Source organism: Pteropus alecto, unplaced genomic scaffold (genome assembly GCF_000325575.1).
Source record: "Pteropus alecto unplaced genomic scaffold, ASM32557v1 scaffold3, whole genome shotgun sequence".
Classification (NCBI taxonomy): Eukaryota; Metazoa; Chordata; class Mammalia; order Chiroptera; family Pteropodidae; genus Pteropus; species Pteropus alecto.
Window position 1 is genome coordinate 32,999,831 of NW_006442484.1, and position 14,128 is coordinate 33,013,958.

At 43.1% G+C, this 14,128-nt stretch overlaps 1 protein-coding gene across 12 annotated transcripts in view; it reads left to right on the forward strand.

Annotated features, from left to right (window-relative positions):
* The window catches only part of TANC1 (tetratricopeptide repeat, ankyrin repeat and coiled-coil containing 1), a 215,529-nt gene that overhangs the window by 154,932 nt on the left and 46,469 nt on the right, over positions 1–14,128 (forward strand). For 10 of the 12 annotated variants that reach the window (XM_006921103.2, XM_025039235.1, XM_015596700.1 and 7 more), the window contains 6 exons: positions 3,935–4,057; positions 4,854–5,135; positions 6,078–6,235; positions 8,518–8,749; positions 9,867–10,033; positions 11,863–12,470. In XM_006921103.2, coding sequence (XP_006921165.1) covers positions 3,935–4,057; positions 4,854–5,135; positions 6,078–6,235; positions 8,518–8,749; positions 9,867–10,033; positions 11,863–12,470 — 1,570 coding nt within the window. The remainder of the gene's footprint in view (positions 1–3,934; positions 4,058–4,853; positions 5,136–6,077; positions 6,236–8,517; positions 8,750–9,866; positions 10,034–11,862; positions 12,471–14,128) is intronic. The other 2 variants (XM_015596701.1, XM_015596702.1) reach the window with 1 other exon arrangement.

A 14,128-nucleotide genomic window follows, 5' to 3' on the forward strand; every position in this document is an offset into this window, starting at 1 on the left:
AACAGCGCTAAAAGCACCCCATTTGGGGTGATGTTTTCTGCTTGACGTTCTTTTATGTGGTCCCCTGCCATGTGAAGTGACAGTGGGTGTGAGCTGAGTTTTTCCAGGAGTCTGCGATGATTATGGAGCAGAGCTTTCTGATTTCTGCTGTGCTCATTCATTAGCTTCTATGTATGCACTTGAGCTAGAATGGGAGGATTTTACCTCTGGATTTGAGCAGTGACTGCCTGGCCTAATGGGTTTACTTTTTTCTTCTGTGTTGCACATTTTATAAATGAAAAGCACACTTTGAAAGGAAATAGGAAAGTGCCTTACCTCAGGGTATCTGTTGACAAGCTAGGAGTCCGGTAGATTCTTCATTGCCCACCCTCCTACCGTTAAAGCTAAACCTGAGTTAAGAGGGAATGGCAGGTATCACTGAAAAGAACAAAAGATTCAGGTTGTATAGTTCGTGAGCACTGTTTAGTGATTAGAAGGCAAGCTGCTACAAACAGGACAGTAGGCAACATTCAGTGTTAGGATTACAGCAGTATGTAAAGGACGATATACTGCAATCTCTCTGAAGTATTTGCATGTGAAAATCCATGTAAACACAAACTGCCCTTTGATAGGAAATATCAAATGATTTGGTGTATCCAGATAAAGAACCGGCAGGTGAAGGAAAGGTGATGCCAGGCCTCTGTTTACTCTGATGCCAGCCCCAAGTGACCCAGTCCCCCAGAGGAGTGAGGGTATGGAAACAAGTTCTTAAGGTTTCCAGCTGTTACTGTCATTGAGCCTGTTACAAAGAACTGCAGTTGTCTGTTTACTGTTAATTGTCCAGTACAGTGAAATTTTTATGTCAAAGATAATAAGTTGACCAGGTTTGGAGATTGTTTCACTAAACATAGATTTTCTTTTTAAAGGTAATCGTTAGAGTAGAATTGGTTTAGAATGCTGCAGTCAGGTCATTACTGTATGCCACATCAAAATATATGGCACGGACACCTTATTCCTTTATTAAAAACAGAATGAGAAACCTTTAAATGCAATCCTAGATAATCTAAAAGTTAGATAATTAGATTCTACTATTTTACCTACTTTTTTTTCTTCTTTTGAAATATTTCCTAAGTGAATCACAGAACACTGTATTTAGTTTTCCAAGAAACCAACAAACACAATTACCCGCCAATTTTCTTGAAACTCTAACTGGTAGTTGCCTGGACTTAATGACATTTACCTTTGATAGGTTAGTTCATGATATTTCAACAGATATTTCTCTTTGTATAACTTAGAGAAGACTCCCTCTACCTCCTCCTGCCTCCACCCCTAGGCCTGTACTCTGTCCTGTTTCATATTACAATGATATCCCACTGTGCCTCTCACCCAGATGGTAGACACAATGTGTGTGTACAGTAAGTGTATAATTAATTGTAGAGACGTTAGCGTTAAGTTTATTGTTGCATGAATTATTGCTTTACCTCTGGTTTTTCTTGACCCTGAATTGCTTAGGATTTTGAAAACATTCCCTGTTAAATAGCAGAAGTGAGTCTGATTCTAGTACTGGTGGTGTCCGAGACTCTCCCGGCGGCACGTGTGAGGAGGCAGAATGGGCTCCAAGCCACCTGCTCTTCGAAGTGGGGAACACCTGAGCGCAGAGCTAGGCAGCTGAAGCTTCACTGCTTCTACTCTGCAACGTCTCTGTGGCTTTGACAACACCTTGGAAAGTGGAGGTGGCAGCTGGTCACTTGCAGCCCAGCTTCATCGTGTTTAAAACAGAGACTCAGAGCTGTGGAGTTGCTCAGGCGGGTTGTGGCATACCTGAAAGCTGACGCTTTGGTGGCTGGAAATCTGAAAACAGGCGTTAGAAACGTCACCAACTCCTGCCTCTACGTCAAGCGAGGGCATTTTTACAATTCTTTTTTGGAATAACGTAGCCCTTTACAGTTTCATATTCTCATTCCATTCGGTTGTTACAACATTAAACAGAACGCAATGTTTTAAGGGGTCAGAGGAAGAAGGGAAATAGGAAACCCTGTTGAGATTCTAAGTATCTTTGTGTTCTCATGGCTGTTCCAGCTCTGAAGTGAACTGGCTTATGGGTTGCACTGCGGCTGTCCCTTTTACCTCAGCCTTGGACACGTGGGGATTCTCATGGTGAGGCATGCCAAGGAGAGGGCCACTTCCAGAGGCCCAGGCCCCAGGCAGGAACCTAGACATTTGTTCCAAGCTATATTATCATAGGAAGCCAGGGCGTGGTCCTGGTAGCTCTCCAGAAAGTTTCACAGGGCCTGGTTGTGAAGGACCTGGAGAGAAGCTAGAGGCTGCCATTGGAGTCCCATAACTTAGGCCCCTTTGTAAATCCTGCATAAGGAATTAGCTGAATCTTTCTACTAGGAAAGGTTTGCGTGGAGTATTGACGTAAATATGTACACAATGTGTAAATAGGCTATGGATATGCAACCAAAAGATACAGAAGCATTAAATGTCTGCTCTTGTAAAGTCAAGGTGTCAGATGTTTCTCACGGACTGGGAATGGGAACAGGGCACCTGGTCAATCACCCCTTGGAGAATGCAGCAAGGGGGGACGCACCATCACAGAGGCAGGCCGCGCAGCCGCCTACGTCCTTGTTGCATGAAGAAGGAGAGGACTGGTGCTAACAGAGAGGAAGGAAAGGAGTGAGACCTCAGAAGGAAAACTGGGAAGGGCCCAGGTCAAGCAGATGGCGGGGTCGGCAGCTGGATGCTGTGTCAGAGCCAGAAGGTTTTCAGCAGACAGATGGCCCAACTCGACTTCTGTCCCTTGAAACTTGGTCCCACTAACAATTTCTCCTGCCCTTAGAAGCCTGGGAGGCCCCCAGGTAGCAGATGGCGGGGTCGGCAGCTGGATGCTGTGTCAGAGCCAGAAGGTTTTCAGCAGACAGATGGCCCAACTCGACTTCTGTCCCTTGAAACTTGGTCCCACTAACAATTTCTCCTGCCCTTAGAAGCCTTAGCCCTTGGAATGTGACTCCCTCTTCCTTCTTATTTGCCCTCAGATGACATCTGTGTTTTATTATCCTGAAAGATCATCATGTCTAAGAGCGACGGTACTTTTATGTCGGACCACTTAACCCACAAACCAAATTTGGTTAATTTTATTTAGATTTCTCTTATTGTGACCTAGGCTGTATATGTAAAAGATTATTTTTAAGGCAAAAACACGTACTGTATATTTACTTCTACTATTTGCTGAGTATTAGCAAAATTATTCTGCATTGGTTATTTTTATGATCCAACTTGTGTATGTGTTTAATGCTTTTTAAAAGGTATCTATGTGCTATGAATCTTACTGATTCGATCAGAGATAAATGTGATTACTTAAAAAATAAATTTTAAACAGTACCTACGTATCTAATACTGTATAATACATTAAATAAATTTGAAGCTTAGGAATATGTTTATTTCCAATAAAGTCCACATGGCTACTTTTACTACCAAGAGCTGACTTTTAGGGTTCTGAGCACTGTGGAATTTTATATATGCGGAATCTGCTCACTTAATTAACAAGGTTGGAATTCTAGAAAGAGCAGGAGGTTCTCTGGGCTGCAGAGAAGATTCTAGTACCATGCTGCATGTTTGCAGTAAGTACCGAAGCTTTACTGAGTGACATTTGATTGTCAGATTTCTTCATAAAAATGTATGGTGAAGTCCAGCTCTTTCCAAAAAGAATAGAGAATTTTAGCAACCATATCAACATGATTTTGGTTTAAGAATGAGGAGCACTTGGTTTTTGCCACTTCTCGACTAAGAACATTGTCAGAAAAATAAGCTGGGGCGAGCAAACGAAACCAAAATCACCTTAAATTTTGTTGAAAGCCTGAATGGAATTGCTTAATAATTTATAAGTTATAGTATTTTGGGTATGATATTAAACTTAACTTTGAGGAGACTGAACTTCAGTTTAATGTTACAGCAACAAGCTCAACCAAATTGGAAGATCTGAGTTACTTAGATGGGCAGAGAAATGCTCCTCTTCGAACGTCAATTAGATTACCATGGCACAATACGGCTGGAGGTAGGGCACAGGAAGTTAAAGGTATTTATCCTTGCATCTGCTGTGATCTTGGGTATGATGAGCTTGTTCACTAAACACCGAAAGTCTGTGATAACCAGTATTTAAATCAACTGGTTTTAAAACATGTGAAGTGTGTGTGTGTGCTAAAAGTTACTGTAAGGTGTGTTAAGGAGCCATCCTTAACAATTTTGGGCTTCTTCCCTAAAATGGGTGATTAACTTGCTTCTGGCATTGAAAAATCTGCAATATGTTATTTTGAAGTGAGGAGTAGTTTAACACTCCCTAAAATTTTTTTGTCGTTAAGAGGATCAGCATTGTTTCAGTTCCTTGGACGATATTGGCCTACATCTAACTGCAATGCAGTTGTGTGGTCAACAGCATCACAATAAGGGGCAAAGTGCCGTGACATCCAGATGAGAGCTGGGGCCCTGTCTCCAGGGAAAATATTTCCATCTGTTTTACTCATATAGTAGTGGAAGAAATGTATCTTAAATACTGTGTCAAATAAACTGATGAGACATGGTTTGGCCCTTCGCATCACTTTCTTTAATCCTCTGTGTGTCTGCCTTTAGTCATGAGAATAACTTAGAATCACGAAAAAACTAGAAAGTCATTTTAATAGGACACTTTCTAGGACCATGATAAATGAGATATTATAGAAGTATTAATAGGATCAGATTGCAAATACTTACGGATCTCTTGTGTGGTAAAACTAAAGGCTATACTAAGTGTAACATACGTGCAATGATAAATTGAGTTTTCTTAGTGTATAAAATTATGACATTCTTCTAAAATGATGATCTTTTTTTTTTCTAAGCACGATTTGCTCCCTACAAGCCACAAGACATTTTGTTGAAACCCCTGTTGTTTGAAGTACCGAGCATAACAACAGACTCTGTGTTCGTGGGAAGGGACTGGCTCTTTCATCAGATAGAAGAAAACTTGAGGAACCCAGAACTGACAGAAAATAGAGGAGCAGTGGTTGTTGGGAACGTTGGCTTTGGGAAGACGGCCATCATTTCTAAGTTGGTGGCACTTAGCTGCCATGGAAGCCGCATGAGACAGATTGCTTCCAACAGCCCTAGTTCATCACCTAAAAGTATGTCCTTGTTTAACTACTTGTCTAGTTTATTATATTAATATAAGATAGATGGAGGAAATTGCTGTTTGGATAGATATAAATTTCAAATTTTCCTTAAGTTGTTCCAGCTGCTGTATCAGGTTTCTGATAAGTTAGAGAACTATTTGGGTGCCTCCATCTATCATAGTGCCTGTGTGGCTGTAACTTGGGGTGAGGCCAGCCTTCCCTGGTGTCCTCCCAACTGTAAGGCCTGCTTCCCTCTTGATATAGGTTCCTGGCAGAACAAGCCAGAAGGAATCTCTGTAGAATTCTTTTGTTCCCTGTCCTCCGAAGCCTTTATCTTCTATACTGGATTTACCAAAAGTATAAAAACTTAGAAATGGGATGGGGTAGCCAAAGATTTAACCATTCATGGCTTATTTTATGTGTAGTAAACACATTAAGAGAACCATTTCTAACATAGTGAACCAGGAACAAGTGAGCCATGCAAGATTTAAAAAAAAAAAAATTTTAATGAAGAGAATGAGAAACAGCAGTTCTCCAGGGAGGACAATTGGATGAATGCAAGACAGGGCTGAGATGGCACTGGTGTTCTCATGTAGACCTTTGCATTTGGTGTCATTTTCACTTATTAACCTTTTAAAGTGCTCTCTGGGTCTAATCAATAAATATATTCATGTTTCTCCATACCCCCATCCTGATGTTGTAAATCATGGGTCCCCAACCCCCAGCCCATGGACCAGTACTGGTCTGTGGCCTGTTAGAAACTGGGCCTCATAGCAGCAGGTGAGCAAGCGAAGCTTCATCTGTATTTGCAGCTGCTCCCCGGGGCTAGCATCACTGTCTCAGCTCCACCTCAGATCATTAGGCATTAGATTCTCATAGGAGCATCGGTCCCTGGTGCCAAAAAGGTTGGGGTCCGCTGTTATGAATAATGGAACTGGTCTTTTTTCTCTGTAGCTTCAGATTCCTCCCCGGATCTTCCTTTTACTCCATTGCTTTCACCGAGTTCTTCTTCAGGTGGCACCAATGCCGCGAAAATGCTCACCGGCTCTGGGTCTGATACTCCTGAAAACCAGAGACCAAGAGAGGATGCAGTGAAGTACCTCGCTTCTAAGGTAATCTTCGCCCTTTCTGTGAGAGACTTTGAGGATAGGGGGAGAGAATGAGATTTGCTGGTTTGGCTTCTGAAAAATGAATTATAAAGGGAATCTTAAAACAGAGACAGCAACTGCTTAATTCAAAAGTATAACTTTTGATAAAATTGTGATAGAGTACTGCAAATAAAATAACGAATCTTAAGACACGGGCAGTGGACTTTCATTCGTCTTAAACAGTGGCTTAAAGGAATTGGTGAAGCAGCAGGAGGTATCATTGCACCCCCCACAAATCCGTCCTTACATCTGGTATGAGAGCAGGAGAGTGGGAGCTTCCCACATGACTGCTGCCTCCACCTGTGCTCTGCTGCCTGAGACCTTTGGTTCCCTGCATTTTTCTGTCAGAAGTTTCTTGTGGTATCGTAAAAGAGGTTTGGCTGACTTTCCCTTCCTAAATTCGTGGTCATCAAGGTCTTTCTGAAATTTTTCCATCTGCTCAACATACATCACAGGTTCATAAGCCATCCCCCTGCATTAAATCTGTTAAATCTCACTCCTGGCGAGCCGCTTGGGTCTTCCCGGTGGCCGTGGTGTGAGTGGTAGAACTGGAGAACCACCAGAGGTGGGCAGTGAGGAGGGGCATCTAGTGAGGAAGCACCTCCACCCGCACCCCCAGGCATGAGGTAGGTGCCAGGGTGCTGAAACAAATGCTCCTGTGACACAGATCCCTGCTCCTCGCTTCTGCTTCCCTGGCGTGGGCAGCCCTGATGCCCTGACCAGTCCTCCCTCTGTCCGTGAACAAGTGCTCTGGGATGAAGGATGCTACTGTGATTTTTTTCACACCATTTTGTGACCCGCAATAAGAAATACATCTTACGCTAGCAGCCTGGCATTCCCACACATGTGATCATACATGCAACTGAAGCAAAAACATTATAAAACTATACTTAGATCCTTTAAAATTCACTTTATTTAAAAAAAAAAAAAAAAAAGCTGTTTGGCTTGGGATTGATTTCATGACGAACCGTTGGGTTGCCAGACTTCCGTGCTAGAGAGACCATGGTCCAGGCTGTCTCATTGGTGATTTGTACCGACTCAGTGGTCCTCATGCAGTCCTGCTAATCTCTGTCCAGGTAGGTGACAGTGGGAGAGAGTCAGCTTTCATCTGAGTCTTGATAATAAATTTAATCTTAAACAGAAGTCACACGGAGGTTTCAAATTGGCCACATCTCCTCTTGCCACTTGCTTTGCAGATCTGGCAATTGATTATCTGTGTCACCCTGATAAGGCTTTGAACCGTGTGCCTGCTGCCCTCGGCTGTGAACCCTAGCTAGTGGTTCTTCTCCTGCTTTTGCAGGGGTTGTAAAGCTGAGTGGGACGGCGGGGACGCAGACTCTTCTGAAAAACATAAGGGTCTTTACAGAAGTGTTTTGACCTTTTTTACCTTCTTTACCTCATATTCCTCAGTTCATCCTCATTCGGGAAAGTTATTTATTTGCAGTGTACCTCTCACTCCCAAGACAGTTCTGCATCTGGCACTTTCGTTGGGGTCTCTACTGAATAACCTGCTGCCACTTTGTATCTGTGCCGGTGAAGGGAACACTCATGCCCCTCTTCTCCGTGCTTAGGCAAGAACCTCTCTCCTCCTCTGTGCTTTCACATGAAGGCAGAAATTTGGTCATTTCTTATTTTGATTCTTCAAACGACATTGCTGTTGAACTACTTCGTGGCATCATCATGTGGGTGTGGAGGCTTGTATGGATGCGGGCTGAGGGCTTGAACCAGGCTGCCCTGCACGGCCCTCCTGCCAGGGGGAAGAAGCAGCTATGACTTTACAGCCTGGCCTTTGTAGCCACCAACTTTCTTATCTGCTTTTTGGGAGCAGCACATGAGTTTCCCAAGGAGATGCTGGTGTTTTTGAAAACAGAATCAGAGTGCATATGGCACTTTTGGATGTCGAGAACATTGGGATTGCTTGGAATTGCTTTAAGCTAGCGTACGCTTTGGGTTTTATGAATGACTTTTATTAATTTATATTCAATACAGAGTAACTTGTGCTGATCTTAGTGCTAATCAAGATGGATTTGTGGCTGCAATTAAAAGTCTGCCTAGAACTTGGCAGACCACGTGAATGAATGAAAGAATAACTGAATCAGTTAAGCTAAATGATGTCTCAGTCTTGGGGAATAGAATCAACATACTTTACTATCTCAGTGAACGGGAGAATTGCATCCCTGTTTGATAGCATAGAAGGAGCCGTGTGAAGAGAGAGAGGTGATGCTGATGCTCTGCTTCCCCCATAGGTTGTGGCCTACCACTATTGCCAGGCTGATAACACATACACGTGCCTGGTGCCTGAGTTCGTGCACAGCATTGCAGCTCTGCTGTGCCGGTCTCATCAGCTGGCTGCCTACAGAGACCTGCTGATAAAGGAGCCCCAGCTACAGAGCATGCTGAGCCTCAGATCCTGTGTACAGGACCCGGTGGCCGCCTTCAAGAAGGGAGTGCTGGAACCGCTCACGAACCTGAGAAATGGTACTTCCCAGCAGCGACCCCGAGCCCCCTCTCTCAATAGGGTCCCCAGGGCTGTCCTCAGAAGGAGGGGGAGTGAGGTGTGTGCAAGGAGAGTATGTGAGTCAATCAGTGCAATCTCGTCCCCTTCCTCAGAACCATCTGCCCAAGATCCCTCCCAAATGGTGTAGTTTTAAATGAAACATCTCTAATAAGAATTAACTCCAGAGTTGAACATTTCCAAAGTAGCTAATTTGTAACTGTAGGTTATTTAGATGACTTACGCCCTAGAAACAGAAACTTGCCTGCATGTTTTACACTCCTGCACAGCTAGGGAATAAGTTGATTGTTTAGGGAACTTGCCAGCATTTTTTTCAAGTCTCTGCTCAGTTGAGTTAAACCTCAAGCCATTTATAGGAGTGTCTGTTTGATTTTGTTGCCCTTAAATAGTCTACAAGGTGGGGGGCATTAGTGCTATTATGGGTCCTTTGGTTTTTCATCCTCACCTTTCGAGCCAGTTTACCTGCCTTCTGAGCACTTCTGCCAAAAGGCGCTAGAGGGAATTAAAACAGATTATGTCATCATTTCTCCTTTGTTCCCTGTGCAGAAAGTTGGTGCTAATAAATAGAAAACAAGATTTAGCCTGTGGGTGTGAACCCTGTTCTAGGAATCTATAAAGCAGAGCTGTCACCCCCAGCTGACTCTGCCATGGGCTTGATGCTTTGCCCTTTGCGGGTCAATTTTCCTCGGCAGAAATCCATCGAGGGTGTTCAATTGCTGGGAGAGGAGGGGCTAGAGTCTTTTCCAGTTTTCTTCTCTGTACTTACCCCAGTGACAGGAGTTTATGAAGAGCTAATATCCCTATACTGTATCATATACATAGTGAGGTTCTGCTAAGTGTGTGTAATGCAATATGTTTCTGAAAACTGTTTTATGAGAATTGGTTTTCTTTTGGCTCTGTGCTCCAGTTTTCATGATAGATTTAATAGAAAATATGCTTCTGTATAAACCATTTCTTCTATCATTTGTAAACTTTTTTAGTTTTTCCTAACACTTTAAACTGTGCAGTAAAATATACTGGGTGGTGCCATCTTATAGAAGTGTATAATTTCTTAATTAAAAAAAATATTGTATCTTTTAGAGCAAAAGATTCCTGAAGAAGAATACATTATTTTGATAGATGGCTTAAATGAAGCTGAGTTTCATAAACCCGATTATGGAGATACGCTTTCGTCATTTATTAGCAAAATTATCTCTAAATTTCCTGCCTGGTTGAAGTTGATTGTGACTGTAAGAGCAAATTTTCAGGTAAAAAAGAATTTTCAAATCTCTTTCTACATTCCTGTACTCAAATTTTACATTGTTTAATACTGACAATTTAAACGATTGTAAATCATTTTGCTGCTGAATCAAAAACTATATTAGGACTTTGAAACATTAGTGCACAGAGCCCCCAAAAGGCTAAACTCTGACCTTTTTAACCCCCGAAGACACATTTATCAAAATGTCAGTAAATTTCCTAGTAGCATTGAACTGTACTTGTGCTTCTAAAATGGAAGTGTCTAGCCTGGTTTACCATCATTCAGTTGTGGGGAGCTGTTCAAGGTGTCCAGATAACAGGTCTGCTAGAGTCTAAAATTATTCTTGCTAGTAGTTATTTGCATGGATTTGCAATGGGACTCCTCCCCACCCCACACACTTTTTTTTTTATGAAGGGAATAGGGCATGGGTGAAGGAGAGAAATTTTTAAGGCCTATTCTGAAGGTCCATTTTTTCATAAAACTTAAACATGAGGTAACGTGTGTCGTGAGATAGTGATTTTTTAAAATTCTCTTCCTCATCTTTCCTCTCATTTGAACCCAAAGTGTATCATAACAATCAATGACTCCTCCTTTCTACTCCGTTCATTTTCAGTAAAGACATTAGACATTAGATTTTGATTTTTGTGCTTTTATGATGATATTTATTTAAAAATAGCATTTGAGTTTGTTCTTTTCTCATTAAAAGTGGCATTAGACCTCAGCCAAACTTAACGGGTTTTTTTTTGTGGGGGTGCTGGGGAGTATTTGATTCTTACCCTTTCAGTCATTTTTCACACAGCAAACAGAATTTGGCAGTTGATGTAGCACAAGAACAGTACAAGCTAGGTGAGTTTTCAGAGGTGTAGTTCGCATCCATGTAAAGTGAGAGTAATTGTACTTACTAATAAGCCTGCCTCCTGTAGCTACTGTATTTAATGAGGACATATACTTAAGTACTTCAGAAAGGATAGTGGGAAATTTAAAGAAAAACACAAAACTCATCTCTGCTATTAGGTATCAAGATGTGATTGTCTTTGGGATGGAAGAGAGACAGGAAGGGACAGGGTTTCTGTGAGCTGGTGATGCTGTTTGGCTGCTGGTTGCACGGATGTATTTGATTTTGTGAAAATTAATGACACTGCAGTTATGATTAATGCACGTATGTATATATGTATGTAATATACATACATATATACATATTATCCTGTATGTATATTATCCTTCAATTTACAAGTTTACTGAAAAAATAGCAGCTTAAGAAAATGATAGTGGTCTATATTGGAGGAACCAGCTTTGCAACAGCAGGTTGTCACTGGGCACAGCCTAGGGGCAGTTTGAGGTTTCCTGGTTCGGTTATGCAGCCCCAGTATCCGATGCACTGAAAGGGGTATCTTGGCGTCTGCCTTGTTCTTAGATGTACAGTGTTGGTTCGTGTTTGCCCTTATTATATAACCAGTTGCACAATGTAAGGATTAGGGGTATCAGGTCACCTCAGGGTCTCACTGCCCCTCTGTGGCTATGGCCAGGTCGCATTGTCTGCTGGGGCTGTTCCATCTCACTTGGCTCTGAGCCCTCGGATCAGGGCCTCGGGAGAGCCTTTACTGATTCCATCTCTCATCAGGATTTCTTTCACATAAGCTTTTTATCTTCGTCTTATCCTATTACAGGTTTTAATACAAAACAATGAGTCCCTGTAATCCACAAAAATCCTCCTTGAAAGAAAACTAGTGAATCTGGTTTGAAATGCAGACATAAAGAAAGAAATCTCTGTGGAGTGACACTGTGGGGGTTTTTTTTTTTTTTTTGGTTTTGATTTTTGTTTTTGTTTTTTTGCAGGAAATTGTGAGTGCGTTGCCGTTCGTCAAGCTTTCCTTAGATGACTTTCCCGACAACAAAGACATTCATAGCGACCTGCATGCCTACGTCCAGCACAGAGTCCACAGCAGCCAGGACATCCTCAGCAACATCTCCTTAAATGGCAAGGCCGATGCCGCCCTCATTGGGAAAGTGAGCAGCCACCTGGTGCTGCGGAGCCTCGGCTCCTACTTGTACCTCAAACTCACCTTGGACCTCTTCCAGAGGGGACACTTGGTCATCAAAAGTGCCAGCTACAAGGTGGTGCCTGTGTCTCTGTCCGAGCTCTATCTGCTGCAATGCAACATGAAGTTCATGACCCAGTCCGCCTTTGAGAGGGCACTTCCGATTTTAAATGTGGCCCTCGCCTCCCTTCACCCCATGACAGACGAGCAGATTTTTCAGGCTATTAATGCTGGCCACATACAAGGGGAGCAGGGATGGGAAGACTTTCAGCAGAGGATGGATGCCCTCTCCTGCTTCCTCATTAAGAGGCGAGACAAAACTCGCATGTTCTGCCACCCGTCCTTCAGGGAGTGGCTCGTTTGGAGAGCAGATGGTGAAAACACAGCCTTCCTATGTGAGCCCAGGTATGACAGGCTGCTTTCTGTCAGCTCTTTGCGGGAAGTCTAATGTGCATTTGGGGAAGGAATTTCAAACACGATTCACTTTTTTTTTTTTTTTAACAGAAAGGCAACGCATAATGAATAATTCAGGAGGGGCAATGGAAAATTCACTCTGCTTCGAAACAAAAGCTAGACTTTTAGGATTCTTCAGTATGTTTAGATGAAAGAGAAGCTAGACAATGACAGGGTGCTATTTCTTTGCCATCCATTCTTTTCTAGACTCCATCCCTGTCACAAAGGTCACATGAGATGGGAAAGTATGATATCAGCTCCAGGGAACAGCAGGCTTCTCTAGAGGCTGTTCCCGGTTCAGTTTCTTCACCTGGGGGTGGTCTGTGGACTGTCTTGGACCCCCAGCACAACCGATCATCTGCCACCTCTTAAGCATGTAGCATCTTGTCCCAGGACTCAGATGTGCCTGTGGGCCCAGAGGAAAGCACAGTGATCACGTCTGGCTGCCTCGTTTTATATTTGTGGTTCAGTGAAGTGTTAACAGACTGGAATCTGAGAATGAGAGGATTGAGGTTCAGGTCTCTGATGCCCTATTTATGAGATGGTAGTGGGGCAGCTGCACTCAGGCAGCTAAAGGTACTGTTGAGGATTTGCAGCACTTTCGGCCAAGATGCCCACTGTCCGGTGGAGGGGTAGGGTAAGCCTGCCTGTCACACGGCCTGGTGCTAGTCAAAGTGAGAGGTCGGGGAATGTGAGGGTGTGGGTGCTTTTAGGTTAGGGTATGCTCGTGGTCACCACTTCTGCCTGAGCCTGGCGTGGCCTGCATCTTTGCCCTCTTGAATAGCTTCTGCTCTCTCCAAGTCAGAATTGCTCTTGACTCTTATAAAAGGTCTGGCAAGCTGCTAAACTGTCCTCTCTGGGTGTTTGACCAGTTACTGGGGTCCAGAAATGAATAAGAACTTGTGAGATTCACATCACCTCCCTCTCCACAAATATTGACAATGTTGACCTAATAGGTTTAGCTGTCGTTTCATATGGTGGATTTTGTTGTTTTCTTGGGTGACACTGGGCTAAAAAATTTATCTTTTGCACCTGCTTTGGGGTCGTAAACCGTAACTCCCAGATTATTGAGCCATACCATAATAACTGGATAAACTGCATGTTGTGACACAGTTAGCCAAGTCAGGTTATTTTCCAGGAAAAGTCAGATCACTTTCTGGGAAGAGTCTGTCATTGGGTTTGTAGAGACAAAAACAAGTTGAAAGTCTTCAGCAGTGGGTGTAGATTTGTTCCTGGGGTTTGAGGCAGTAGTTGGACTGTAGTCACAGTTAAGCTTTGCTCCAGTTTGGGTGGTAAGTGGCAATGAGGTTATGCAGCCTAGGGCAGAGCTGAGCATGGGTGACTAATGGGTTGTTGCCTGCAATCGCATACTCCCGAGCACTGATGTGTTCCTATAAGCAGGCGTGGGGACTTACCAGGGGCTGGGCTGGGACTAGGCTGCGGCAAGAGAGGCACCTGGGGTACAAAGGAGTTATTACTTCTCAAAATTGTGCAAGTCAGCATTCACCTAAAATATCTATAGTTCTTGAACTTCATTCAGCAGACAGAGAAAATATAGAACGATATTGGAAAGAAGGTACTGCATTTAATTCCGTAATGGTTTTTGCAGA